The sequence below is a fragment of the Sphaeramia orbicularis genome, chromosome 3 (genome assembly GCF_902148855.1).
Source record: "Sphaeramia orbicularis chromosome 3, fSphaOr1.1, whole genome shotgun sequence".
NCBI classification, from domain to species: Eukaryota; Metazoa; Chordata; class Actinopteri; order Kurtiformes; family Apogonidae; genus Sphaeramia; species Sphaeramia orbicularis.
In genome coordinates this window covers 7,432,068-7,458,376 of record NC_043959.1, presented here as the reverse complement: position 1 = coordinate 7,458,376, position 26,309 = coordinate 7,432,068, and the positions used below count along the sequence as shown (strand labels likewise).

General features: G+C 37.0%; 1 protein-coding gene across 2 annotated transcripts; it reads right to left on the bottom strand.

The window, feature by feature from the left end:
- Positions 1-550: 550 nt before the first annotated feature.
- cars1 (cysteinyl-tRNA synthetase 1) lies at positions 551-26,273 on the bottom strand. Of its 2 annotated transcripts, XM_030161683.1 has the most exons (23): positions 26,168-26,265; positions 21,471-21,698; positions 19,318-19,409; positions 17,410-17,498; positions 15,160-15,256; positions 14,463-14,561; positions 13,170-13,319; positions 12,248-12,388; positions 11,998-12,086; positions 11,778-11,899; positions 11,478-11,590; positions 11,162-11,290; positions 10,841-10,970; positions 9,836-9,939; positions 9,656-9,753; positions 7,343-7,532; positions 6,559-6,627; positions 6,115-6,196; positions 5,545-5,625; positions 3,822-3,889; positions 3,299-3,358; positions 2,800-2,883; positions 551-1,163 (listed from the first exon to the last, which is right to left on the bottom strand). In XM_030161683.1, the coding sequence occupies exons 1-23, from the start codon at positions 26,187-26,189 to the stop codon at positions 1,035-1,037; spliced, it is 2,466 nt and encodes an 821-aa protein (XP_030017543.1). In that variant the 5' UTR covers positions 26,190-26,265; the 3' UTR covers positions 551-1,034. The 2 variants fall into 2 exon arrangements, with proteins under 2 accessions (XP_030017543.1, XP_030017548.1); XM_030161688.1 differs by lacking the exon at positions 21,471-21,698 and having other exon boundaries at positions 26,168-26,273.
- Positions 26,274-26,309: the final 36 nt, after the last annotated feature.

Below are 26,309 nucleotides of genomic sequence, written 5' to 3'. Positions count from 1 at the left end.
CATCAAATCTCAATCCAAACATTTTTTTATTATCTTACTTATAAATGCCTTTGAGTCTATCCATACATGTATCTCAGATGGTGTTTCAGTTGCTAATGTCATGACATTTGTTCTGAGTTTACATCTGCCAAGTGCTGCTGCAGCCAAAGCCCCCCCCCAAAAAAAATCACACATTATATCACAGAGCCAAAATACAGAATGAGCCTAACGGACGGCTGATCATTAACAAAAAAAAAAAAAAGAAGCATTTTCTGGTTCTGTTTTACAGCCCCAGGGTTACGAGAGGAGACAAAGGTGAAAACGGCTGCCCATTCATAAGATCTGGAATAAACTGCAAATATATAGATAGAATTATTCCTAAAATATCCATCAGTGGAATGAAACAGGGCAACTCCTTCCAATATGTGCTGATAGAATGAGAGGAAACACTGCAGAGATGAAACATGGGCTTTAGCTTTAACACCACCCTAATAAAGTGACGTGAAAATGCACTAAAATGTCCTTATAAAGCAACTTATCCACTCAAAGTAAAAAAAGGATTAAACCAAAATAACCTCATGATACAGTATTTTCAATCATGTTAAAAAGATTATGAAGTGGCACACTTTCAAGAAAAAATGCTGATGTCATGGCTGTAAAACAGTGCTTACAATTCAGTTTTAATTGATACAAAAGAAAAAAAAAATCATTCAGACATAATGCAGTTAAGTTTAAACTGTTTATCGGCAGTGCTACGGATTTAAGTCAGAAAATCACCAGCAGTTGCTCTTTACCGGTCTGCACCATAGAAATCTCACTTCATTTTTTATGAAAGTTGCCGTGGAAACATGGAGGTCTTCTTGACTATGGTTTTCCTCCATTGTCTCTGGAAAAACAACACAGTCCCTTTGATTATATAAAGACTGTCTCAAACACTTTTCTCTGTTTTTTGCATGTGAACAGATGAACAGGAGACAAACGATGACCCAGGATCTCTGGCTTTGACATTTATTCTGCAGGTTTTCTGTAAGCGGATGGATAGTTTGCAAAAACAATCAGTTTCCATTTTGGTTTGTCTGAAGATACTCGCTGTGCAGTTTCTCTTGAGCCTCGTAGAGCTTGCGAAGTTTCTTGGCTTGTCCTTTACTGAGCTCCTTCCCTTCAGCATCATGAGTGGGGAAGCCCTGTTGACGACAGGTTCACTTCAATACATGTACAGATCAATCTACAGGTTTACATACAGACATTACATATTATACTGATAAACCACTGTTAAATGCCCGACTGTTAGTATTACCATTTAAATTCTTATTATCATGAAAACTGTGTTTGATTACAGCACTTTGAAAACTCACGATGATACTGCTCATTTCCTGGAGAAGCAGCGGAACTCCAGGCACATGTGCAGTTTGCAATGTTTGGCCTGCGAAAACATGCCTGAAGGCAGCGAGACCCGACCCACGGACCTCCTGCACAGACTGGGTACAATACATGGACCTGGTCCGAGCGCACCTCTGTCCCATACAACTATCTCTCTCTCTCATTGTGAATGATTTGATGCGGAAATGGTCAAACAAGCTCCACTATGACCTGTCCAATTACTTTTTTCCCCACTCAAAAAACACTCAAGAATCGATAGGAGAATTGGTATGGAATTGGATTGGGGAAAAGAATCAACAATGGCACTGATATTGATCAAATCCTTTCAATTCCTACCCCTAGTACAGATATCTCTTATGGCCATAGGGTGCCATCTTTAATGCGCATTTGCACGTTTGCTGTTTACATGTTATTATTTTCAGACTAATCTCGTGAAATTGCGTTGTATGGTGGCGCCAGTTTATTGCATTTTGCGTGCTATACGTACGCATTTTCATCCTTTGGCGTGTTATTTAATGCCATTTGATGGTGTGTCAACATGCTAGCCGCTAGTCGCACTAATTGCTAACCCTAAACCTAACTCTAACCACTAATCATGCTAATCGCTAACCCTAAACGTAACCCTAACCACTAATCGTGCTAGCCGCTAATTGTGCTATTTTACACGGCGTAAATATACACGCTGAAGCTTAGAATGCGTACAGATAACACACCAATTAAAAGTGGTGTGTTATCTGTACGCAGTTCATGATACCGCGTTGTTATTTTAATGTTTCTGCCACCAGAAAGTATACTGTGCGTGTTATTTTATTTATTTCAAAATACAACTTGGTTAAATTATTTCAGTGTGTGTATAAGTACTTTTTGAACATTTTGAGCACATTTCAACAATATTGCGATCATAAAGATAACCGTGATAATTTTGGTCACAATAACCGTGACATGAAATTTTCATATCGTTACATCTCTATTAAATATATGACGTATTCTCTCCAAGCCCTGCTGTTCAAAAGTTATATTCTAGGTTTATAGATATATTCTATTTTTATATCTTTATATTTTTTCTACTATGTTCCTTGTGATACCGTGGGCCTTACAGCATTCTAATTTCAGTTTTCTGTATGTGCTGTACATATAGCATAACTGACACATAAAGCTGACTTTGATGTAACACATGAATATTAATATAACATAATCAAAGCTCTGTTAAGATTTCTTAGATATAAAATCTGTTAAAACGTATCCCCCCAAAGCTTAATAATATAGGAATTACAATGAGTGTGAGCAGAGTGGACAAAGAATGAGAGAAGAAATGTCCTCCTGAAAACACCCCCTTACACTGAACTAAAGTAAGTACATGTAGGGTTTTGGGGACAAAATGTCATAATTGGAGTTCTGTCTTGATCATTCACTCTAAAAACAAAAAAACTAAAAAGTTACCGTTTCATCAAATTGGGAATATTTGTCAGTTTCTGCACGGAACATTTCACATGGAGGGATCTTCATCTTTGCGAGTTTAGCCATCTGAAACAGAAAGGCAATGAGTAAATAAGTATATTCCGTATTCAACAGTTCACCATAAGAGGACAGAGCAGAGAAAAGGGCTTTACCAGCATCTTCGTATATTTGTCATCAGTGAACACAGACTGTGTTTACATGCACACTAGTATCCAGGGTATGACGGTTATTCTAGTTTGGATCACAGAAAATAACATTTACATGGAACACAGAGAGACCTGGATACTCGAGTCCTCAGTTACAGATGTAAAAAGCCTTTTTTTTATGAACAACCTTTTCAACCTACTCCACCTCACCACCTACTACCCATTTTTCTCTAATTTTCTCTCCAAATTTAAACATCTAAAATGGATTTACTTGGAAAAAACATACGTAAATGCACTACTAAACATGTTGGTAAGATTTGTAGTTCTTAACTGACCTCCTGTTCCTGTTTTTTTCTGGCAGCCTCTTCCTTCTTCTTTTTCTTCTCTTCTTCCATCTGTGAAAGAATCCAACAGGTCACCGTGAACCTTTAAGTGTGAACTGATTACCGGTGTTGCATTACAATTAAAAATGAGGAAACCGGGAAGGAAATAACATTTTTAAGTCTGTTTTATTCTGATCCTGAACACACAACATTTCATCAGAGTGTGGTCTAGACCAGCTCTAAATGTGAAGTGTCATGAAATAACTTGTTATTATTTGGCGCTCTATGAATAAAATTTAATTGACTGATTTTTCTTTGGCTCTAATTTTCAACTTAATTTATCCTTTGATGTATGAACTTTTGAGTTTCAACATTTTATCTCTGGCTTTTTAAGCACTAAGAATGATCATGCATTGAATTTTTCTTACCTACTAAATCTGAAGGTTCACTCACAAATAAAAATCAACTGCTCCAAACAACACGATCAGTCTTTGGTGCCTGATTAAAGAATGTGTTCACCCCCCTTCTCTCTTACCATCTTCTTCTCCTCTCTCTCCCTCATTAACGTATCCCTGTCCACCAGTTTCACCACAGTAGGCTGACCTGCAACACAGTTTTGGTTAATTCAGTCCTTCTCACCACATCACCGTACATTAATGTCTTCCCTTTTACGACTAAGTGTAAATTACAAAGATAATGTCCTTAAATTCAACAATATGATGATCATTAAAAACAAGTTCATTCTACTGTCGGCATCCTTGATCATGTGCTAATGAAGATCGGGAGATCTCTGAGAGCCTTCAATAGCACCCAAGTGCTTCTACTGTGCTATGTGCTAATGCTAATGCTAGGTAATGTACACTATATTGCCGAAAGTATTCACTCACCCATCCAAATAATCAGAATCAGGTGTTCCAATCACTTCCATGGCCACAGGTGTATAAAATCAAGCACCTAGGCGTGCAGACTGCTTTTACAAACATTTGCAAAAGAATGGGTCGCTCTCAGGAGCTCAGTGAATTCTAGCGTGGAACTATGATAGGATGCCACCTGTGCAACAAATCCAGTCGTGAAATTTCCTCGCTCCTAAATATTCCACAGTCAACTGTCAGCTGTATTATAAGAGAGTGGAAGTGTTTGGGAACAACAGCAACTCAGCCACGAAGTGGTAGGCCACGTAAACTGACAGAGCAGAGTCAGTGGATGCTGAGGCGCATAGTGTGAAGAGGTCGCCAACTTTCTGCAGAGTCAATCGCTACAGACCTCAAAACTTCATGTGGCCTTCAGATTAGCTCAAGAACAGTGCACAGAGAGCTTCATGGAATGGGTTTCCATGGCCAAGCAGCTGCATCCAAGCCATACATCACCAAGTGCAATGCAAAGCGCCGGATGCAGTGGTGGAAAGCACGCCGCCACTGGACTCTAGAGCAGTGGAGGCGCCTTCTCTGGAGTGACGAATCGCACTTCTCCATCTGGCAATCTGATGGACGGGTCTGGGTTTGATTTTGGTTGCCAGGAGAACAATACTTATCGGACCTCATTGTGCCAAGTGTAAAGTTTGGTGGAGGGGGGGATTATGGTGTGGGGTTGTTTTTCAGGAGCTGGGCTTGGCCCCTTAGTTCCAGTGAAAGGAACTGGGAATGCTTCAGCAGACCAAGACATTTTGGACAATTCCACGCTCCCAACTTTGTGGGAACAGTTTGGAGCTGGCCCCTTCCTCTTCCAACATGACTGTGCACCAGTGCACAAAGCAAGGTCCATAAAGACATGGATGACAGAGTCTGGTGTGGATGAACTTGACTGGCCTGCACAGAGTCCTGACCTCAACCCCATAGAACACCTTTGGGATGAATTAGAGCGGAGACTGAGAGCCAGGCCTTCTGTCCAACATCAGTGTGTGACCTCACAAATGCGCTTCTGGAAGAATGGTCAAAAATTCCCATGAACACACTCCTAAACCTTGTGGACAGCCTTCCCAGAAGAGTTGAAGCTGTTACAGCTGCAAAGGGTGGACCCACGTCATATTGAACCCCATAGACTAGGAATGGGATGTCACTTAAATTCATATGCGAGTCAAGGCAGGTGAGCAAATACTTTTGGCAATATAGTGTATGTGTGTGTGTGTGTGTGTGTGTGTGCGTGTGTGTGTGTGTGTGTGTTAGTGTTAGGATGGTTAAAAGGAGAGTCCAAATGTCCCCATAAGGTTAATAAATTGAGTGAGAAATGTAACTTTGTCCTGATGTTTTCATCTCAGTTACCTTCATGATCTTCCAGTCGGACTCCCAGTTCAGGTAAGGTATCATTACGGACCACATCACAGAGTTGCAGCAACTCCATCACTGGAAACAAATCAGAATCAGAATACTTTATTAATCCCAGAGGAAATTATCACGTGTTACAGTTGCTCCGTGCAAGTATAATTAAAGGAGCAGGGAAAAAAATAAACACACACGTATATACTTATCCTCCTGAGACCCAGGAAAGTGAAAGTTTTAGCTTTTATACTTTAAACAATCGTCTTGATTGGAAACTGCATAATGCAACAATTTTTCAGATTTTAAAATTATTTTTATTTATTTATTCATTTTTTAATGGAATGTCCTTTGCAATGGACAGCATTTTTTAAGTAAAACTGAAACCTTTGTCCCCTACAGAGGACAAAAATGCACTGCTGGGCCTCAGGAGGATATATAAATATTCTGACAGAATATTACTCCATCTTCATTTATTTCAATTAAAGTGTTAAGTGAGTAAAGAGGAGTATATATCAATGTTCGATAATAAAAATAATAGTGTAAAGACAGTAAAAACACTGAACAGGACCTTACCTTTTTGCTCTCTGGCAATTTTTCGGACACCCTCTCTGAAATCTGACAGCACTGTGAGGTACGGCATCACTGTGCTCTCCAGCTGCAATGAGAATCAATAACAATAATAATAATTATATATATATATATATATATATATATATATATATATGTATATGTATGTATGTATGTATGTATATATATATATATATATATATATATATATATATATATATATATATATATATATATATATACATATACATATATATATATATATATATATATATATATATATATTCAATTTTCATGAAATTCAATAGACATGTGGAAAGCAGCGTTAGTTAAGGCAGACTGGACCAACAGATAGACAAAAGCCAACAGCACCACACTGGTCCAAATCTGTTGATAATTAGTTTGACTGAAAATGCAGATAACTTGCTGAGTAAAAATCTCCGTACTCACGTCAACGTTCTGATCTTGTCCTCCAACTGGAAAACCGATGGGTTCTGACCCTTCGATGGCACCAAATACCTAGAGAATGACAGACAGGTCTCAGAGGGTTTGGTGAGCACTGCAGAAGTGGTTCTACAATACAAACAGGTTTTACATCAAGGAACATCCCATCCACAAAATACAGCCTGGAGAAAATAAGTATAGATAAATAAACTTAGAAATAAACCAAGTGGACCAAATGTGAGGCTTTTTATTTCATTATGTTTTTTAATAAATGGTTTCCTAATATCTATTAGGAAATTTCACATATATAAAATAACCATAGTATGACTTTATTGTGTAAGTACTTAATTTTTTCTTGTTTCATAAATTAAAGGCTGAGCCACATGAAAAGAAGAGTGTGGTGAAAACAGAAGGTATCCTTTTTAATAAAATTATCAAAGCCACAACAAAGTCTTCATTATGTTAGGATTTTTTTCATACTCATTAGTTAATTTGTATTGTATATTTTTTTTAAAGGTAAAAACACAAACTTGTAAAAACTAGCCCAGCATCACATCCTAAAATTGCTTGTGTATTTCCCAAAAATATGCAGTTTATTGTCAAAAAGGAAGAAAGAAAGCAGAAAACATTCATAGTTACAAAGCGATAATCAGAAAATGAGCCAAGCCGATTATAAAAATAGTTGTAAATGCATGTATCAGTGGAGACCTCATTGACTAGTTGTTGCTCCAGTTTTCCACTGAACCACATCTCTCCTGTTCTGTTACTTGCTGCTGTAAAACATTCTCACCTTCATCATGTTGGTCAGATACATGGCAATGCTCTCCAACAGCATGCGGTTGGGCCTCAGCTTGGCGTTCTTCCTGTTGGCGATGTAGGTGTTGCTCTGGCTCACCAGTACTCTCATCTCCTCCATGACAGCGCGAGTGTCCATGTTGTCGCACAGAGCCTCATGAATGGACGCCTTCCTATCGTAAAAACTGGAAAACCGCAGAAGCCATTTAGTCTTTACAGTAGTTCCCATCCTACAGTGTCTCATCGTCATGATGCACCTGAGTGACCGTACTATCTACAATATGGAACAATGAAGTTAGTTGTAATCACGGTATTTTACAATTGTTTTCAGGCTTGTCTCAGTGTCTTGTCCAGTTGAACACTTGACACAGTGCATTTAACAAAAACACCCAATGGGTCAGTCCAATGGAAGTCATTCTGCCATAACTATCTGCTCTGCAAAAAGACAGTGGTGTTCAGAATACAGTGAACTACAACCACAACTACTACTACTACTACTATTATTATTATTATTACTACTACTACTACTACTACTACTACAACTACTACTATTATTACTACTACTATTACTACTACTACTATTATTACTACTACTACTAGTACTACTACTACTATTATTACTACTACTACTAGTACTACTACTGGAGGAGCGCAACACAAACATCTGTATAATCTGAAAAGTAAAAAGAACACAAAAACAAAAAGGGGACACTTCTTACAAATGGCTACATACTGTGTTGGCAAACAAATCTAGTAAATGTAAAACTGTGCTAAATGTTCTGCAATACTCTACAGCACAACATTTCACTGTGTTGATTTTTTTGTCACAAAACTGCCGTTGTGGTAGATTTCATCAACAGTAGCTGCATTCTTGAGTTACTTTCTGCCACTTATCCATATAGATATGATAGTGTTTATCATACAGTTCCATAGATGGTAGTGGTTTCTATCATTTGTACTAACTGCTGTAATAGTAGTATATCCACTGTTAGTACTTGTTATGTAGTAGCAGTATTAACAGTCATGAATTTTTGCTGTGGTTTTTAGTAATTATACTAACACCAGCTGATCTACTTTTGACAGTTCTAGTTCAGTTATCTGTGCATCAACTGCATCCATGTGTCTCCCAATACTCCCCCCCCCCTTCTCCCCCAGTCTCTCTCTCATTTTCTCCTCCTTTACCCTCTCTCTTTTACCCCAACTGGTCAAGGTAGATGTCCATCCTCCAGGAGTCAGGGTCTGCTCCAGGTTTCTGCTGTTAAAAGGAAGTTTTTCCTTCTGCTGTCACCACTCACAAGTGTTTGCTCCTGGAGGATTCTGTTGGGTTTCTGTAAATTGGCTGGAGAGTCTGGTTTCGACCAGCTCAATATGTAAAGTGTCATGATATAATTTTTGTTATGATTTGGAACTATACAAATAAAATTTGATTGATTGATTGATTGATAGGTCATGACTTGTATAAACATTATAACTGTGAAATATATTGAGAATTATATTTTGCCTGTACACTGTAAATGCACATGTCAATGCAAATATGACTACTTTTATAGAGCTGGTAACGGAGATAAAATCCAGATACTGTAATGTGTCTTATTTTAAGTGTATAGTGTCATATGAGCTCAAATGAACCCTAACTGAGAAACCAAAAGGCAGGTGTTTGGTACTAAACACGTGATTCTGATAGATATTCCTCTAATCCAGTGTTTTTCAACCTTTGGGTCACCTGGAATTCAAATGGGGTCGCCTGAAGTTTCTAGTAACTGATAAAAAAAACAAAACAAAACCCTTACTAATAATAAAAATTATATGGTGAGTTGAGAGAGACAATCCAAATACATAAAAGACATGACAAACTGTGAAGCTGAAACTGAAGCACTGTGGTACTGTTTATCTTTCAAATGTTCATTGTGGTTTCAGATGCTGCAGCTCTTTCATAATTCATAGTTTGAGGTTGTTTTTTTTTCAGTATATTTAATTGTCAGCCTTGTAAATACAAGATGGACTGACTGTACATATCCTGACCAAGGAAAATAAAATTCTCACTTTGTGCAGTAATCTACACCTGGCTTTTCTGCCTCCGTCCATAATAATATACATAATATAGACTAAATATCGTATAAAATTAATGTTTATTTGTAACATAGTATAGCAAACTATTACATGATCAAAAACAAATTAATTTTAGCAAAAAAAGGAAAAAAAGAAAGTCTCCGTTTTGAATGTCTGGGGTCGCCAGAAATTTGTGATGTTAAAATGGCGTCATGAGTCAAAAAAGGCTGGGAACCACATCATTAATCTGCTCTCTTACCAGTTGTTTAGCTCCACCTCTGCTGCCTCCCACTTCTCGAAGCGACCAGTGATATCAGTGGGAGCACGCAGGATGTCTTTCACATTGAGGAAGAACTCCTGTTGTACAAAATATTCAGTTACTACAAATGAAGAGACAGACGTCTGGATGATTAGCGCCTCATTTGCCATGTTCACCCACATTCATGAACTTCTCGTACTGGACGGCTGATTCCATGGTGTTGGATGAGTAGTCCAGTGTGTCTTTCCAGGAATGCATTAAGAAAGCCAGACGGAGCTGACGAGCTGTAGGACGACAAGGTTTTTATTCATGAGTGGGTTTTTTTTTTTTTTTTTACAGATCGACAAGCCCTGTGATAAGATGAAGTGTGACTGCCCTCTGCTGACAGAAAACTGAACTATGTTTGGACAATGAAGATTTTCTCAAAATGTGCAAAGCTAAGAATTTTAATGTTTATAATTATAGGCTAGATAACTTATTATTTCATATAAATCAAATGATTACATTTATAAACTATAAGCACACTTATAGGCCCACAATAATTCTGGGTCACTCTAGGACAACGTACACACAGAGATTGTTAACTCATAAAGTTGTTTAGTTCCCAAACAGCCACTGGGAACTAAAATCCTCTACTGAGCTAAAATATTAAATAACTTCTGATCTACTAATCCTATTACTACAGGTAAATAATAGGTGTAAAATACAGTTTGTCATATTTTCATGGTCATCAGATATTCAGACGTTCAGATGCGCCGTAGTGAACGTGGTAACACTGTCATCTTCTACAACATTTATTTACCAGTAAAACCCATGGAGTTTGATAAATGATAATGGATGGACACACTGGGTTTATGTTCAGTTAATGATATATTTGCCTAAAAACATGAACATGTTTTTCAGTTTCCTCTATTTCTGACATAATTACTCTCAACTTTAATCTGAGCTTTTATGAATATCTTCATGATCAGTAAATTAAATGTAGGAAAATATCTGATTTTCACCTCTGAGGAAAAAAAATGCAAAACGCGGAGGATACTATAATAAGTGGTGATACAACACTGATAAGAGAAAAAAAGTAATTTTTGTAACTGCCACAAATGCAGAACTGGATCTTTATGGGTTAATGTCACTGTATAATTCAGGGATCTGAAAAGTAAGTATCTTAAAAATCAAGCAGCTCACCTGTGTTTCTAGCCAAGGCGTCCTTGATGGTGATGAAGTTCTTCAGAGATTTGGACATTTTGCAGCCTGCAATTGTCAGGTGACCCGTGTGTAGGAAGTAACGGACCCAGTAATCATTCTCAAAGAAAGCCTGAAGTGGAAACAGTGACGACAAATGGATTTTACTTTTAGTCACACTGGTTTAAATGTGTTAAAAGTTCATCAACTTTAATGTTGACTATTACTAAAAGTATTTAAACTGCTTTGCAAGGAAAGGAGTTATGACGATGATGACAATTATTAATATGAATTCATTCAATTAAATGTATTTTTTTTCTTTACCTCGGACTGAGCCAACTCATTGTCATGATGAGGGAATCGGAGATCAAAACCCCCACCATGAATGTCCATCGACTCCCCTAAAATGGAGCCTGCCATAGCTGAGCACTCGATATGCCAGCCCGGTCTTCCCTTTTTTAATGTAAAAAAACAAAGAATAACACAGAGTTGGAGTTAGCAGAAGCCTTTCAAAACCTGAAAAAATAATTTCATTTGGGTCAATTTGCCTGCAGTGTGAACATGGTAGATGTCTGATCCTTTCTGTTGTCTTCTTAAAGATAATTCTACAAACACACTTAAAGATCAGGTGAACTCTTACCTTCCCCCATGGAGAGTCCCATGACGGTTCTCCTGGCTTTGATGCTTTCCACAGGGCAAAGTCATTTGGAGACTTTTTCTCACTCAATCTGTCAGCAGAGATGCTCAGATCCCCTACAAAGTCAGATCAAATAAACATGATAAAATTCAGGCTAAAATGACTTAACAATACTAAGTTACTGGTACAAAGCCTCATGGAAAACTGAAATTTGCACCACTACAGTGCACTAATTTCAATAGTGTCATACTTTAAAACAAGTAGGTTTTAAAAGATCCTGTCTTAAATGATGGAGACGTGTACCTTCTCCCTCTTGCAAAGCCTTCTGATCTCCGACTGCCTCAGGAACCAGTTTGGCATATGAGTGATGTGGACTGGTGTCAAACCTCGCAGTGTCAAAGTACACAGATCCATTTGATTCATAGCTGGAAAAATCACAAATCCAACCATTAACACACTACTAATCTGAATGGTAATTTGGGGTGTAATACATAAATAGTATATAGTAACTGTTTGCGTTTACCCATAACCATTAGAGATGATCTTCTCCACAAATTCCACAATCTCAGGCACATACTCACTGACCCGAGTGAGAACGTCAGGAGGAAGAACCTAACAGACAATAGGGCAAGTTATGTGTAGTTACAGAGAAGGAACAGTGTTTTAACTACACAGTTCATGATTCCACCTGCATATGTAAAACATAGCTAACATTCATATGAACAATATAATATTATGTTTCTAAATGTGAATAATTGCTGCTGTTCACATACATTCAGTGCATCCATGTCCTTGTGGTACTCTCCCTCCCAGTATTTAGGGAGAATAGAGAAGATGGAGTTCTCTGTCACTTGACTTCCAAACTGCTTGTCCAACCATTCGGACAGCAAGTCCTTGGCGCTCTCCAGTAACGTCTAAAAGGAAAGACAGAATATGAAAAGGTCAGAATTAGAACATTGTATACTGAGAAAAACAGTTGTCATATTGCTTTGATAGAATACAATAGAAATCGAAATATATAAATGAAATAGAAAAAAATAACATCTTATTTAAACAAACTCTACCTTTTTTTCCTGATTGGTCATTTTTTAGTAAACACATTTCTGTTAAACTACAAAACTTCCGTAATTGTTAATGGTTTTGTTACACTGATCAGACATTATTTCAGTATACATGATTAAATATGACTATTTACTCCAGATGAAAAACCTCTACATGTTTAGTTTATGCATTTCATATCTATGAAAAGGCCTTGAATGTATAAGTGTGACATATTTTCTGGTAAGTGTACCTTGAATCACCCCCTGATGGTACTATACCTCAATAAACCAGTCAAGTGTCAAATTGCATCCATCCATTTGTTCAGACTCTTATAATACATTATATGCAGTAAAGACATAAAATGAATGATGTATAGTAATATTTCCAGTGATAAACATGCCATCTTCACTTAGAAGTGTTTTTAGAGAGCATCACATGGCCAGGGCCAAAATGTATTCAAGGTCAGTGAGGTTGACCTTTGACCACAGGATTCTAAACCATTCATGGTTGAGTCATAATGAACATTTTAAACTGTCAAATTTGGGGAAATTCTGTTCAGCAGTTCATGATTCTCAGCAAATAGATGAGAGGCATTGAAATGAACTCCAAACAGAGGAGAATTCCTATTCTCATCTTGATGTAAGTCATTCTTACCTGGGCCAGAGGCTGCACCATGTCATCTGCTGCTTTGCTGTTCATTGCTGCCTGTAATGGCTCTAATGCAGCAGTAACTGCAGCATCCAGCCGCTCCAGCATCTGCTTCTTATCTGGGTCTGTGGTCGAAGCCAAATAGTCCTTAAAGGGCTACAAACAGAGGTGACGACACAGGAGATTTAGGTGAATGTCATAAAAACTACAGTGTGACTTCAATTCATTTTATTTGTATTAGTGACAGCTGAACAACAAATTAAATAATAATAATAATAAATACAACATTTCAGTCATCTACAAAATATTTCAGAACGGTATTAAGCTGTAATGTTTTGATTTGTTTGTTTAATTTGATATCATTTTGCAACTTTGGATTCATAGGTCTGCATATTCTATAAATATATTGAGCTTAGCTGTAGCTACATGGATAATAATACTCAACTTTATTTATAAAGCACTTTAAAAATAACACAGTTGGCCAAAGTGTTGTACACAGACATAAAAACAAACAAGAAAAGCACTCTGTGAGCGCAGACCTCCACCAAGATAAGATCTGCCTCCTGTGCATGCGTGCTTGTTTGTTTGTTTGTTTGTTAGCAAGATAACTCAAAAAGTTATGGACGGATTTGGATGAAATTTTCAGGAAATGTTGATACTGGCACAAGGAAGAAATTATAAAATTTTGGTGGTGATCTGGTGTGTGTGTGTGTGTGTGTGGGGGGGGGGGGGCAGGCACTGATCGGCAAGCCCCCCGCCCAGGCCCAATCACCACCAAAATTTAATCATTTCTTCCTTGTGCCAGTATCAACATTTCCAGAAAATTTCATCCAAATCCGTCCATAACTTTTTGAGTTATCTTGCTAACAATCAAACAAACACACACGAACGCACGCATGCACACACACACACACGCACACAAAGCAAAGTGATTACAATACCTCCTGGCGAAGGTAATAAAGCACATAAAGGAATTAATAAAAACAATAAAAACCAACCCCTCAGACTGAGTTAAAAGCCAAAGAGAAAAATATAACATAATACAGCTCTAAGACAAATTTACTCCAGTTTAATGATTTCTGCATTCATATTTGCTTTATACTTGTGAAACAAATCACCATAATCTTGACAGTCACTTTTTCCCCCATTTGTCTCTTGTCTCACACAGATTAGAGTAGATCGATCCCCGATATTCTTTGGAAAAGTGAGCTACAGTTCTCGTACCCTGAGCTGTATTACTAACCAAGTCTTACTGATAGTTCACCAGAGGTGTAAGTTTCATTAAGTGTTGGTTCTCACCCCTCTGGTAGTCAGGACATCCTCCAGGATCTGGGTCGGTTGTGGGTTCTTCTCTTTGTACTGTTCCAGAAGGTAGTTGTGCCGAGCCCGTTTGATAATCTGACAAAAAGAAACATGAGCATGAAGGCCACAAAGAGCAAACAGAAGATGCCAATAGCAGTGTTTTTGAGACCCTTAAACTATAAATGTAAGACTGTAAAAATGTTTAACATAATTCCAAACACTGAAATAGTAATAATATCTCTTGACATATTTGCCCAATACAAGGTGATTCTGATGAAGGAATAACTCTGGAAAAATATACAGCATGTACAATGGCACTTTATCTTTACAAAACTACAAAAATGAATTTAAAATTCATTAATTCATTCATTTTCTGAGCTGCTTAACCCCTGAGGGGGTTACAGGACGCTGGAACATATCTCAGCTACCAATGGCTGAAGGTGGAGTTTAGCACAGGTCTGACAAACACAGACGAACAACCATTCACTCTCATATTTAACCCTATGGGTGATTTTTAGACTGACCAGTTCAACTATAAGTGCATGTCTTCGCCTTTAGAACATGTAAACTCTACACAAAAAGTTTTCTGGAATCGAACCCAGGACCTTCTTGTTGTGATGTGATAGTGCCTAACACTGCAGAATTAATTTAAAATAAAAACTTAAAAAGTCAGTTGATAATGAGCAGTACATACTTTGTCATCTATGTCTGTGATGTTCATGCAATAGAGGACGTCATATTTGAAGTAGTCCTTCAGTATCCTTCTCAGAATATCAAAAGATATGTAGGATCTGCAAATAAAAAACAAACAAAATCAATAAAATACAGTTAGGATGTGTTTGGTTTGTACTTATGGGTGGAGTTCAGACCAAAACCATTTACTGTTCTAAACTGTATGTGGAAACACCGTCATCTTCTACAACATTGATTCATCAGTAAAACCCACTGAGTTTGATAAATGACAGTGGATGGAGGTGCTTGGTTTATATTCAGTTATTGATAACTTTGGTGAAAAAGTCACTTTCTCTTCAGTTTTCTCTGTTTTGATATAATAGCCTTTGAATTTCAAATTCAAAGGATTTGAAATTCCTGAATTTTGAATTTGAGTTGATTTGAATTGAATTTCCTTTGAAAGTCAAATTATAGACCGGTGTCACTGTTACCACAGTTTTCTAAAATTCTTGAGAAACTGTTTGTAAAGAGGTTAGATGACTACATAGACAAATATAGGATATTAAATGATCATCAGTATGGATTTAGGAAAAACCGATCAACATCTTTAGCAGTAATGGAATTTGCAGAAAATATAGCAACAGCGGTGGATCAGAAACAACATACTGTTGGTGTTTTTATTGATTTAAGGAAAGCATTTGACACAATTGATCACTCAATATTACTCCGGAAATGTGAAATGTATGGTATAAGAGGTGTGACGCAAAACTGGTTAAAAAGTTATTTACAAAATAGGTCTCAGTATGTATCAATTGGAAATACAAATTCACAACTTAGAAACGTAACATGTGGGGTCCCACAAGGTTCAGTTCTGGGACCCAAGTTATTTATACTTTATTTAAATGATATCTTTATGGCATCTAGTAAGTTAAAATTTACAATATTTGCAGATGATACTAATTTGCTTTATTCGGGAGTAAATATGAAACAAATATTAGAAATTGTGGAAAAGGAATTGAGCAAGTTAAAAAAATGGTTTGATGTAAATAAGTTATCACTTAATGAAGATAAAACAAAATTTATGGTTTTTGGTGGTGCTAGGGGAAGTGATGATATAAAACTGAAAATTAATGAAATTGAAATTGAAAGGGTGTATGAAACAAAATTTTTGGGAGTGATTATTGACCATAAACTCTGTTGGAAACCACAAATAGAATATATCAAACGCAAAATGTCCAAAGCTGTTGCGATTCTTTATAAAACTCGAGACTTGTTAAGCAAAAAATGTTTGCATATGTTGTATTGTTCACTTGTAATGCCATATATGTCATATTGTGTGGAAATATGGGGCAATGTGTATAAGACTAATTTAGACCCAATAATTAAACTCCAAAAAAAAGCTATTAGAGTCATAAACAAAGCTGGTTATCTCCAATCAAGTAATCCACTTTTTGTAGAATCTGGTTTGCTAAATTTCTTGACATTGTATATTTAAAAACAATGGAATTTATGTTTCACGTTAAAAGTAAAAACCTTCCTTTTTGTATTCAGAAAATCTTTAAGTTAAGAAAAGGACATTATAATTTAAGAGGGATGTTTGTGTTTGAAAAGTGTAAAGTAAGAACAAACGTTAAATATCACAGTGTTTCAGTTATTGGTGTCAAGCTATGGAACGAATTGAAGGATGAAGTGAAATTGTGTAGCTCACTGTTGAGTTTCAAAAAGAATTTAATTGGTCAAATTATGAAGGGCTATGAGAGTAATATGTTTACAAAATAACTTATTACACTGGATGTAGTATAATTTAAGTTTAAGTATTTTTCTGTTGCAACTTAAGGTGTGGACATGGACAAAGGGTGTAAATAGGAGAAGCAGAAATAAGCCTCCGGCTTCAGCTTCTTCCTTTTTCAGTTACAAAATGTGTTAATTTTATGCTTGTTTGTTTCTTTTTTAATATGTAGGTGTTTTGTTTTGTTGTCTTTTTTATATGTGTGTGTTTTGTATCTTGTATTTAACTGAAATAAACATTCATTCATTCATTCATTTACTCTGAGCTTTAATGAACATCTACATGATCAGTGAATTCAATACAAGAAATACATGATCTACACTGAAAAATGCAAAATACACAGGATAATATCATTATAAATGTTGATAAATTAAAATTAAGGTTAAATTGAGTGAAAAATTAATTCGGGAACACCACGGAATTAGCACTGGGTCTTTATGGGTTACATGAGTCTTTAAATGCTTGTAATAATCATCCGTGTACCTGGCATGTCCCATGTGTGAGGCATCATACACTGTAGGTCCGCAGCAGTACCAGGTCACTTTGTTCCCTTTTTGAGGAACAAACAGCTCCTGAAACATTGGAAGGATGGGTCACCTGATCAGAGCACAGACAGAGATACCAAAAACATCTAATACATATAGTTTTTCTAATGCTATCAATGCCTGTGGCCCACGATGGGGAGTGTCCAGACAGACACACAGAGATAAACAAGAAAAGCACTCGGAGAGCGCAGACCTCCACCAAGGCCGATCAGTGGGGCTCCCCTGTGGGCCCCCCCGACCCCCATCACCACCAAAATTTAATCATTTCTTCCTTGTGCCAGTATCAACATTTCCTGAAAATTTCATGCAAATCCATCTACAACTTTTTGAGTTATCTTGCTAACAAACATAACAAACAAACACGCACGCACACACGCACACAAAATAAAGCGATCACAATGCCTTCTGGCGGAGGTAATCAAACAAAAGAAACAGTAGGACCTCACAACCAGACTATTTTTATATGATTCTCTCCTCTAAAAAGTCAGCATCCTCAGTTCTTAGGGAACAACCTCTCATCATATACAGGGTGTCTCAAAAAAAAATGTATACACACTTTAAATAATTGTAAAGTACATGTTTATTAAAATTCATTGAATTTTCAAAATGTAATAGAATTTCCAAACATCATTTTATTGTTTTGTCACTGTCTGTTCTCAAACTGACGTCCGTTCTGGTCCAGACACTGCTGACAACGCCAAGCAATGGAATCGCACACATCCCGAAACAATTCCCTTGGTATTTGCGTGCATTCACGTTCAATCGCTGCTCAAGGTGAACTTGCCAAACAGATGGATTGGACAGAGGGGTTTTGTTGAATACCCTCCACGTTCTCCGGACCTCACACCACCAGACTGGTTTTTTTTTGTTTTTTTTTAAAATGAGGATCCCTAAAAGACAAAGTCTACAATTTGAGACCTGCAACAGTCGCTGAATTGAGAGCAGCCATTGAACGTGAATGCACACATACCAAGGGAATTGTTTCGGGATGTGTGTGATTCCATTGCTTGGCATTGTCAGCAGTGTCTGGACCAGAACGGACGTCAGTTTGAGAACAGGCGGTGACAAAGCAATAAAATGATGTTTGTAAATTCTGTTACATTTTGAAAATTCAATGAATTTTAATAAACACCTACTTTACAATTATTAAAAGTGTGTATACATTTTTTTGGGACACCCTGTATATTTGTACCAAATAAGAAAGTGCTGAATAATAACTTTGGCAGTCTTTACCTGCAAACAATACTGTTTTATGATGATAGAAAAAATATTAATATTTATATTTATATATTAATATTTTGTTTATTTCGTTTCTTCGATCAGGACTATGTTTTCATTACTGACAATTAAATACCAGTGCTGATGAATGATAAAATACTTTTAAACAGCTTTACATAAATATTTGTTAGATGAAATCCTGCAGGGATAGAAGTTTTCCTACAAATGATTAAAAAATTTTATTCTGCATATGAAATAAAATTTATTTTGGTGTGTATTTTGGTGGATAGAGGCATTTCCTGTCACTCATTATCTTATAAGGAAACTCTGTATGCAGTGAAATGAGAGTCTTCCTTTAGCAACAACAACACATATTCATAATGAAACAGAAAGAACCGGCCGTCCTGGCTTTAACCACCAGAAGAATCGAGAAGTTGCAATAATTTTACTGTCACAACTGATTGAGCGTTTCAAGAGATGAAACAATGTGTGCATCATAACGGAAGCTTGTTTACCGCTAAATAGAAGGTGTTTTCTCTCATCACTTTGTAGGAACAATACGCCTCTCAAGACTAATTACAAGATAAGATCAGTCTATGTAAAGGGTTTTAGTTTGTGCATGCTGTACCTTGGCTCTGGTCAGGCTGTTGTAGAGTCTGAGCTGAGGGACGTCTGTTCCTGCCGGGGGAGACCACGGAGGCTGCACCCGCTTCCCTTTGACTGCAACAAAACACAATCAAACAGCCAACATTTACTCCAATGACTGTTTTACACAGGATTGCTCTGTTTGCTCCATAATCAGCTTCATGCTTAACAAGGATTTCAAGCCTTTTTTCAAGAATTTCAAGACACTTTTTTTTGTAGATTGGAACTCTTAGTTAGCGGGGACTGCAGATGTAAATTAGCTAAAGGCTAACTCTGGTATGATGCATCAAATGGCAACATTTATGTTTAAAATTAATGTTTAAAATCGTACATGGTCCCTAATAAATAAAATAAGTAGTAAGTTGGACTGAATTATTTCATTTCCAATAAGATGTCACACTTATTCAAGGCTATACAAAAAGTTTATTAATGTAATGAATGTAATATTTATAACAAGACACTGGTTAAAAAGAGGAAAGAACAAAATTAGAGAATAATCTGTGTTAGAGTGAGATTGAAATCAGCAAAAACAATTGGAACAAAATTACAGCACTATATCTTGTATTGTTCATTTTAAGAGGGGGAAAAGGTGAAAGATAAATTCAAGTGTGTGTAATAAGAAAACCAGATATTCAAGATAGAGACTATAAAAGAAAAACACTCAGGCCATAACAAGTCAATTCAAACAGGATGTGATTTACACCCCATGCTCTTCAGGCGTTTATCATAACGCAACAGAAATGTGGTTAGTTTACACATTCCAAGGCAGACTCGCATCAAATGGTATCAAAAACACACTGCTATCTGAACACTGACATTATTATCACAAACACAAGCATCCAAAATATCCTACAAGTGTTTACTTTTGCCTGGTTTATAAATTACTGAATGTGTTTCCTCTTTTGTATAAAGACAATATTCCTGATTAGAGATTGAGTCATTTTATTTTCTCACAAATAAGTCCAAGACATTTGCTTAATTTCTCCATGTATCCTTATTCGAAGCTCACGTTTCCTGTCAAATACAAGTGGTGGTCTTCTGTGTTGACTCTGAGTCTCTAAATACTGAAGTGAAAAGAATTTATCTTGACTTTGATTGAGCATGTCTAGACTCATGTCACACTAAAAAGAGAGCTGATTAGATTTGTGTATTTTTACCCCGCCCCCCAAAAGGCAAGGGGTATTGTTTTTGGATCGGTTTGTTTGTTTATTTGTTTCTTTTTTTAACAATTTAGCAGCAAAACTATAGGTTCAATTCATACCAAATTGGGTTTATAGACTGCCAGTGACCCAGAATAGATGTCATTACATTTTAGAAAAGGTAGGTCAAAATTCCAATTTTTTATGATTTTTTAAAATCTTCCCATTTACTTACAATGGGCAAAATATGTGGAAGGGGCAGGGTTTATTATGCCTGGTGCCACTTGCTGTGTTTCAGTGATGCATCAGAGAAGAAATAAATGTGTTATTATCCAAGTAATGTAGACCTACAGGAATCAGAATCATCTGACCCTAAAGCAGAGGACAAGCAGCTGTCAAAGCCACAAACAGCATGCAAAACACAACAGGAACGACAGGAAATGTTCAAATGACTCCATCACATGCAGCTTCGACCTGAGAGAAACAGACATTTCCTACAAATGGCACACTTTTCATCCTGTGCTCTTATCAGTCCCTCCAGGGATGTCTCTCACTTTTGTGTGGGGAGGGATGTTCTGACCTAAAACGTACAATTTCACAGCAGCTTTTCCCATCAAAAAAAAAGATGCATTTTTTGTAATACAAGGACTGGCTGGTCAACTTCGAAAAACTGCAGTGACTGGGAAAAAAATTCCTGAATTTTGCAGGGATTGGTCAAATTTGTATTAACTCTAGCAATAGCAACATCAGACCTCCCCGGAGGGACTGTGTTGTGGGTCTGCAGAGCCTGTTGAACACCTGTTACATGTTTCTGTACTAACTCACTTTGTTTAAACAGTGATAAACCGTATTCAATCCACATATTGTACACTTGGATGTTTGTAGAGGATCAAGTTGGAGCTGCTCTTAAATTCATCTCTGAAAACTGTTCCTGCCCTCTGGACCTTCAGGCTGTTGAATATGGGGTACGTCTAGCTGTCTATAACTGTCTACTCACTGCTGCTGTTTGTGTTGAGGTCCTGCTGCAGGGCTGCTATGTGTCTGTACCAGCGCAGAGCATGGACATGTTGTGAATCTGGGGGTCTGCGGAGGAGCTTAAAGGCTTTCTCGTCGGCCTGGGAGGGGGTGAACCCCGCCAGGTAGCTGCGTGAGGTTAGGTAGTCATTCAGGGCCACTGCCAGCGCGGCCTCCTCATTTATCTGAAGCAAGAAGCCATACTCAAAGGCTGCAAAAACAAAAGGGCAAATAGTCGCAAAGAATTACCGGCAAGGCTGTAAAAGCCTGAGCACACACTAACATGACCACAGCGACAGTTGAGTATTGAGGGGTACAGGGTCCGAGAGTTGACCACCAAATACGACTGAATCTGACAGAAATAAAATACAATCCCTGTCAGAACACCTAAACCTGGATAAGAGAAGACTCTGTGTCCAAGGCAGATAATTATATCTGCACCCAGAGATGGAACAAAAACAGAAGTACCTTCATATTTTTCTATACTATAGGCATTAATGGTAGCAGTGAGTAGAAGTATCCAATAACAGACAGTCTATTTAACCATGAGGCTGGATGTAACGGCACAAACATCTGCCTTGAGGCTATGGGATGGGATGATGACATAAACAAATGAAACGGATATGAATAAAATGACTCTCAGTGAAAGTCCAAAGAGTGAAACTCAAAATAATGATAATTATCATGAATAAAACCCGCACCCTCCCAAGTGTACCCACCCAATGAATGTACTCAGACTGAAACAGAAACACAGTCACATAGAAACTGCAACATCACTGAGCAGCACAGGGGAAATTAAGTTCTCAGAAGTGCTCCCTTTAAAAGAAAATATGTTGAAAAGGAGTTGAGAATGACATAGCCAAAAAGGCAGGGATGAAAGACAACAATAAAACTGAGCTGAATCCAGTCACTGAACCACTAAACCACCAGCCTGAGTTCAGTAACATTTACAAAGGCTCACTTGTATTTCCTACAGATGTAAAAAAAAAAAAAAAAAAAAAAAAAAAGGAAAAAAAAAAAGAAAGACAAAACACTGAGTAGCGCTGCAATTGACATTATTGTGGTGATGTGACATGTTTAACATTTTCTCAAAAACTGGTTAATTCTATTAAGGGTAAAAAATAAATAACTGTAAGTCCCTTGAAAAGGAACACTTGTTTTGACCACCTTTAATTTTTTATTGAATTAATATGTTGAATGAATAGATGTCTAATATATTTCATGTGTGCCTGACCATTGGGGGAGTGAAAGTTGTCAAACAGAAACTAACAGATCAGGCTGAAGCAATTTAGTAAAAGTGAAAATAAAAACTAATATAATTGCACATGAATAAAAGGTCATATTACTTATGAGGAAACACACTACAAATAAAATACTGTCCCCAAAATATATTCAATGTTTCTTAAAAAATATACACATACAAACACAAGCCCAGACTGTTACAAAAAGGGTCACTACACATACATTGGTTTACGTACATTTACACAATTAAAGTTTCACTACATTTATTCTGAAGGCATTTTACTTGTTGATAGGGCTGCACGATTTTGGAAAAAAAAAAATCCCGATTTTTTCCTCTAAAAACTCGATTTTCGATTTCGATTTCGATTTTTGGGTATAACTAGAAAAGGCAACAGCAGTCAGCATGTCGTTTTCGTGAGCAGCCCACAATGCAAGGCACTGCTCTGACCTCAAAGCTGTGATGGGATCACGTGATGAACCTACAGTTTTGTTTTGTTTTTTCTCTTCATTAAATCTTTGAAATGAAGTAGAGTATACAAACAATGTATACAACAAGAAAATAACATAAGTTTGTCAGGGGGAATACACTATAAGAAAATGTCCAAATCAGAGCAAATACTGATAGTTGTTACAACCTTTTTGTTTCCACATTTATCTAACAGCTTTAAATAAATTTCAACATCTTACAAAACATAAATAATATTTGGTTTTGTGTTACAGAACTTACATTTGTGAATGAAAAATTTAGCAAGTAAGAGGACTAAATTAATTATTAAAAAAAAAAAAAAAAAGTTTTTTTTTCTTTCTTTTCTGGGTATCTGGCCCACAGCAGTGATACCAGTGTCAGTCAGTGACAGGCATCAGTCGTGCGTGTGTGCGTGGACCACGTTAATATGAGTGATCCACATGCGGTTCTATTTAAACTGGGGGATCCGTGCGTGGAATAGACCGACCCAGGACACACTGGAGGGATTCTGTCACTGGAGCTGGTGGATGTGTGTGGGCACAGGGCTGTGTGGGCTCCTCTGCTGAGGCTGATGACCCCGAGACCCGGACCCGGTTCGGAAGAAGACAGTACGGTACGGATCCGGGACAACGGAAGATTAGTGATCCGCTTGCAGTTATATTTCAATTGCGGGATCCGTGCGTGAAGCCACGGCTTATATTGGTATAAGTACTGTGGGTTCATGAACAGATTTAACGTCCGGTCATTACACAGACTTCTGTGACAGACCGCTGTCACAGGAAGAGCCTACGGTAACCCGCGGGCACGCGGAGGCGCGCGGCCCGGAGGCATGAGAGAGATGAAATCGATTTTACGATTTCCCTTTTTTAAAAATTGTCCTAATTAAAAAATCCGATTTCGATTTAAAATCGATTAATCGTGCAGCCCTACTTGTTGACCAATGTTATTAATGATTAACTGAACCTTTTCAACTGTTTGTCAAAATGTACCCTTTAGGAAACAGCTCAGCTCAGTTTCATATTTAGCTAAAAAAAACACTTTTGAACATTTCTTAAATGACAACTTCTTATGCAGTTTTATCACTTCTATACTTGCACCGGGGTATAAAAGGCTCTTTCTGGTGCAAAAATTAATTTTAATGTTATTTGCGGATGTACACACTTGAAGTTAGATGTTACACATTGATATTAACACACAGTGTCTCTGGCCATGGTGCTGGATTGTGGCATTTGGCCACTGCAGGCACAAACATCTGACTAAATGTCAGGCTCCAAGTAGACAATGACATAAAACACGTAGAACTGATATGGATAAAATGATTGTGAAAGTACTAAGAGTGAAACTCAAATTAATGATAATAGCCAAAAATAGCAAACACTAAGAATGAAACCAAAACTTAAACATGAACTTTAGTTTAACATCCCACCCAAATGTACCCACCCAATGGATGTACTCAGACCGAAACAGAAACACAGTTATATAGAAACTGCAAGAACAACATCCCAAACTGATGGAGAGAGTCAGGAGATGCAAAAGGTAGCCCTGATGAACACTGAAACAGCACAAGAAATTAACTTCTTGGACATGCATCATCTTTTAAAGAAAATATGTTGAAAACAGTTGAAAATGATACAGAAAAAGACAGGGTGATATGATATGAAATGAAACAGAGCTAAATCCAAACACCAGGGACAGTACGCTTATGTGCCCTCAATGATCAAAACACATCTGTTCAGGTGCCTAGTAGGGGTGTGTATTCAAGAATCGGGCAATACAATACAAATCACAATACTAGGATCACGATACGATATATCACGATGTATCATGATACTGTTAAAAAGGCAATATTCTGTTTCTTTTTTAAAAATGATTATTTACTGGAAGAATTGAATTACACCAGAAATATGCACAAATACTAAACACATTTTTATTTGATCACAACAGGATCTAATGCTATTATCACAAAATGTTCCTGTGTTAAAACTACTTACTAAAATTATGTTTTACAGACATTACAGATAAAGATCCTGCTCAAATGTTCATATTCTATTAGTTCATAACTAACATCATAACATTATTTTTGTGCAATCCCAACAAAGGAACTAACATCTGCCTCACTCAGACAGTAAAAAATGCTTTTAGGATGCTTCAAATAACCATTATTTAATAAAACAGTGTTAAATAATAATAAATAAGATATAAACAATAAAGAAAAACAAAAAACAAAAATAAACCTCTGCCATACCTGCATTTGAATAAATACCTAAAAATATCAATACAGTACTTTTTAATATCGATATAGTATTGTGAAAAGAAATATCATGATATATAGCAGAATCGATATTTTCTAACACCTGTAATGCCTAGACCGTTACACAATATTCATGATGAAGAGAAGCTGCACGACAACAGTTTAGGATGGACTGATGCAAAGAGAAGAGAGTAATGCCCTGATTTAAAGCTACTTTATGTTCCAGATTATTAATGATTAACCGAGCCCTTTAAACTGTTTGTCAAAATTTACCCTCCAGAAAAAGCTCAGCCCAGTTTAATGTTTAGTAAACAAAACACTCATTTTAATCAAGCATTTCTTAAATTTATCGTGCCTTTTTAACACTTCAGAACTTTGAGTCACGTCTTAAAACTCATGTGTCAATGCATATGCTGAAGTAGAAAGAGTCTTTTTTCAGTGCAAAATTTAATTTTAATGTTATTTGTTGAACTGCATGATTGAGGATATAGCCTATAACGCCTATAAATAACTAGCTGGGTTTTTAAAGGGGGTTTGGCTGTGACAGTGTTACCTTTAGCTATAAGCGGCTCTGCAGGCTTTGGCTTCACAAATTAGCCGGCTAACGTTAGCTTGATGGCTGTGACAGTTCTCCAAAACATATAAAATTAAAATATTACAAGCCTCAAAGACATTTTCAACTATGACCTATTAAGTAAAAACCAAAGAGTCTATACTGCACCTGGTTCTCCTGAGGTCGACATTGCCACAGTGTTTGATGGTTGGATGCTGATGCAACAATAACGTGTCCGGAAGAGGAGCCGTGTATTATATCCTAAAGGTAGGAACAGGAACCAATGTTTGCACATGAGAGCGGGGGGACG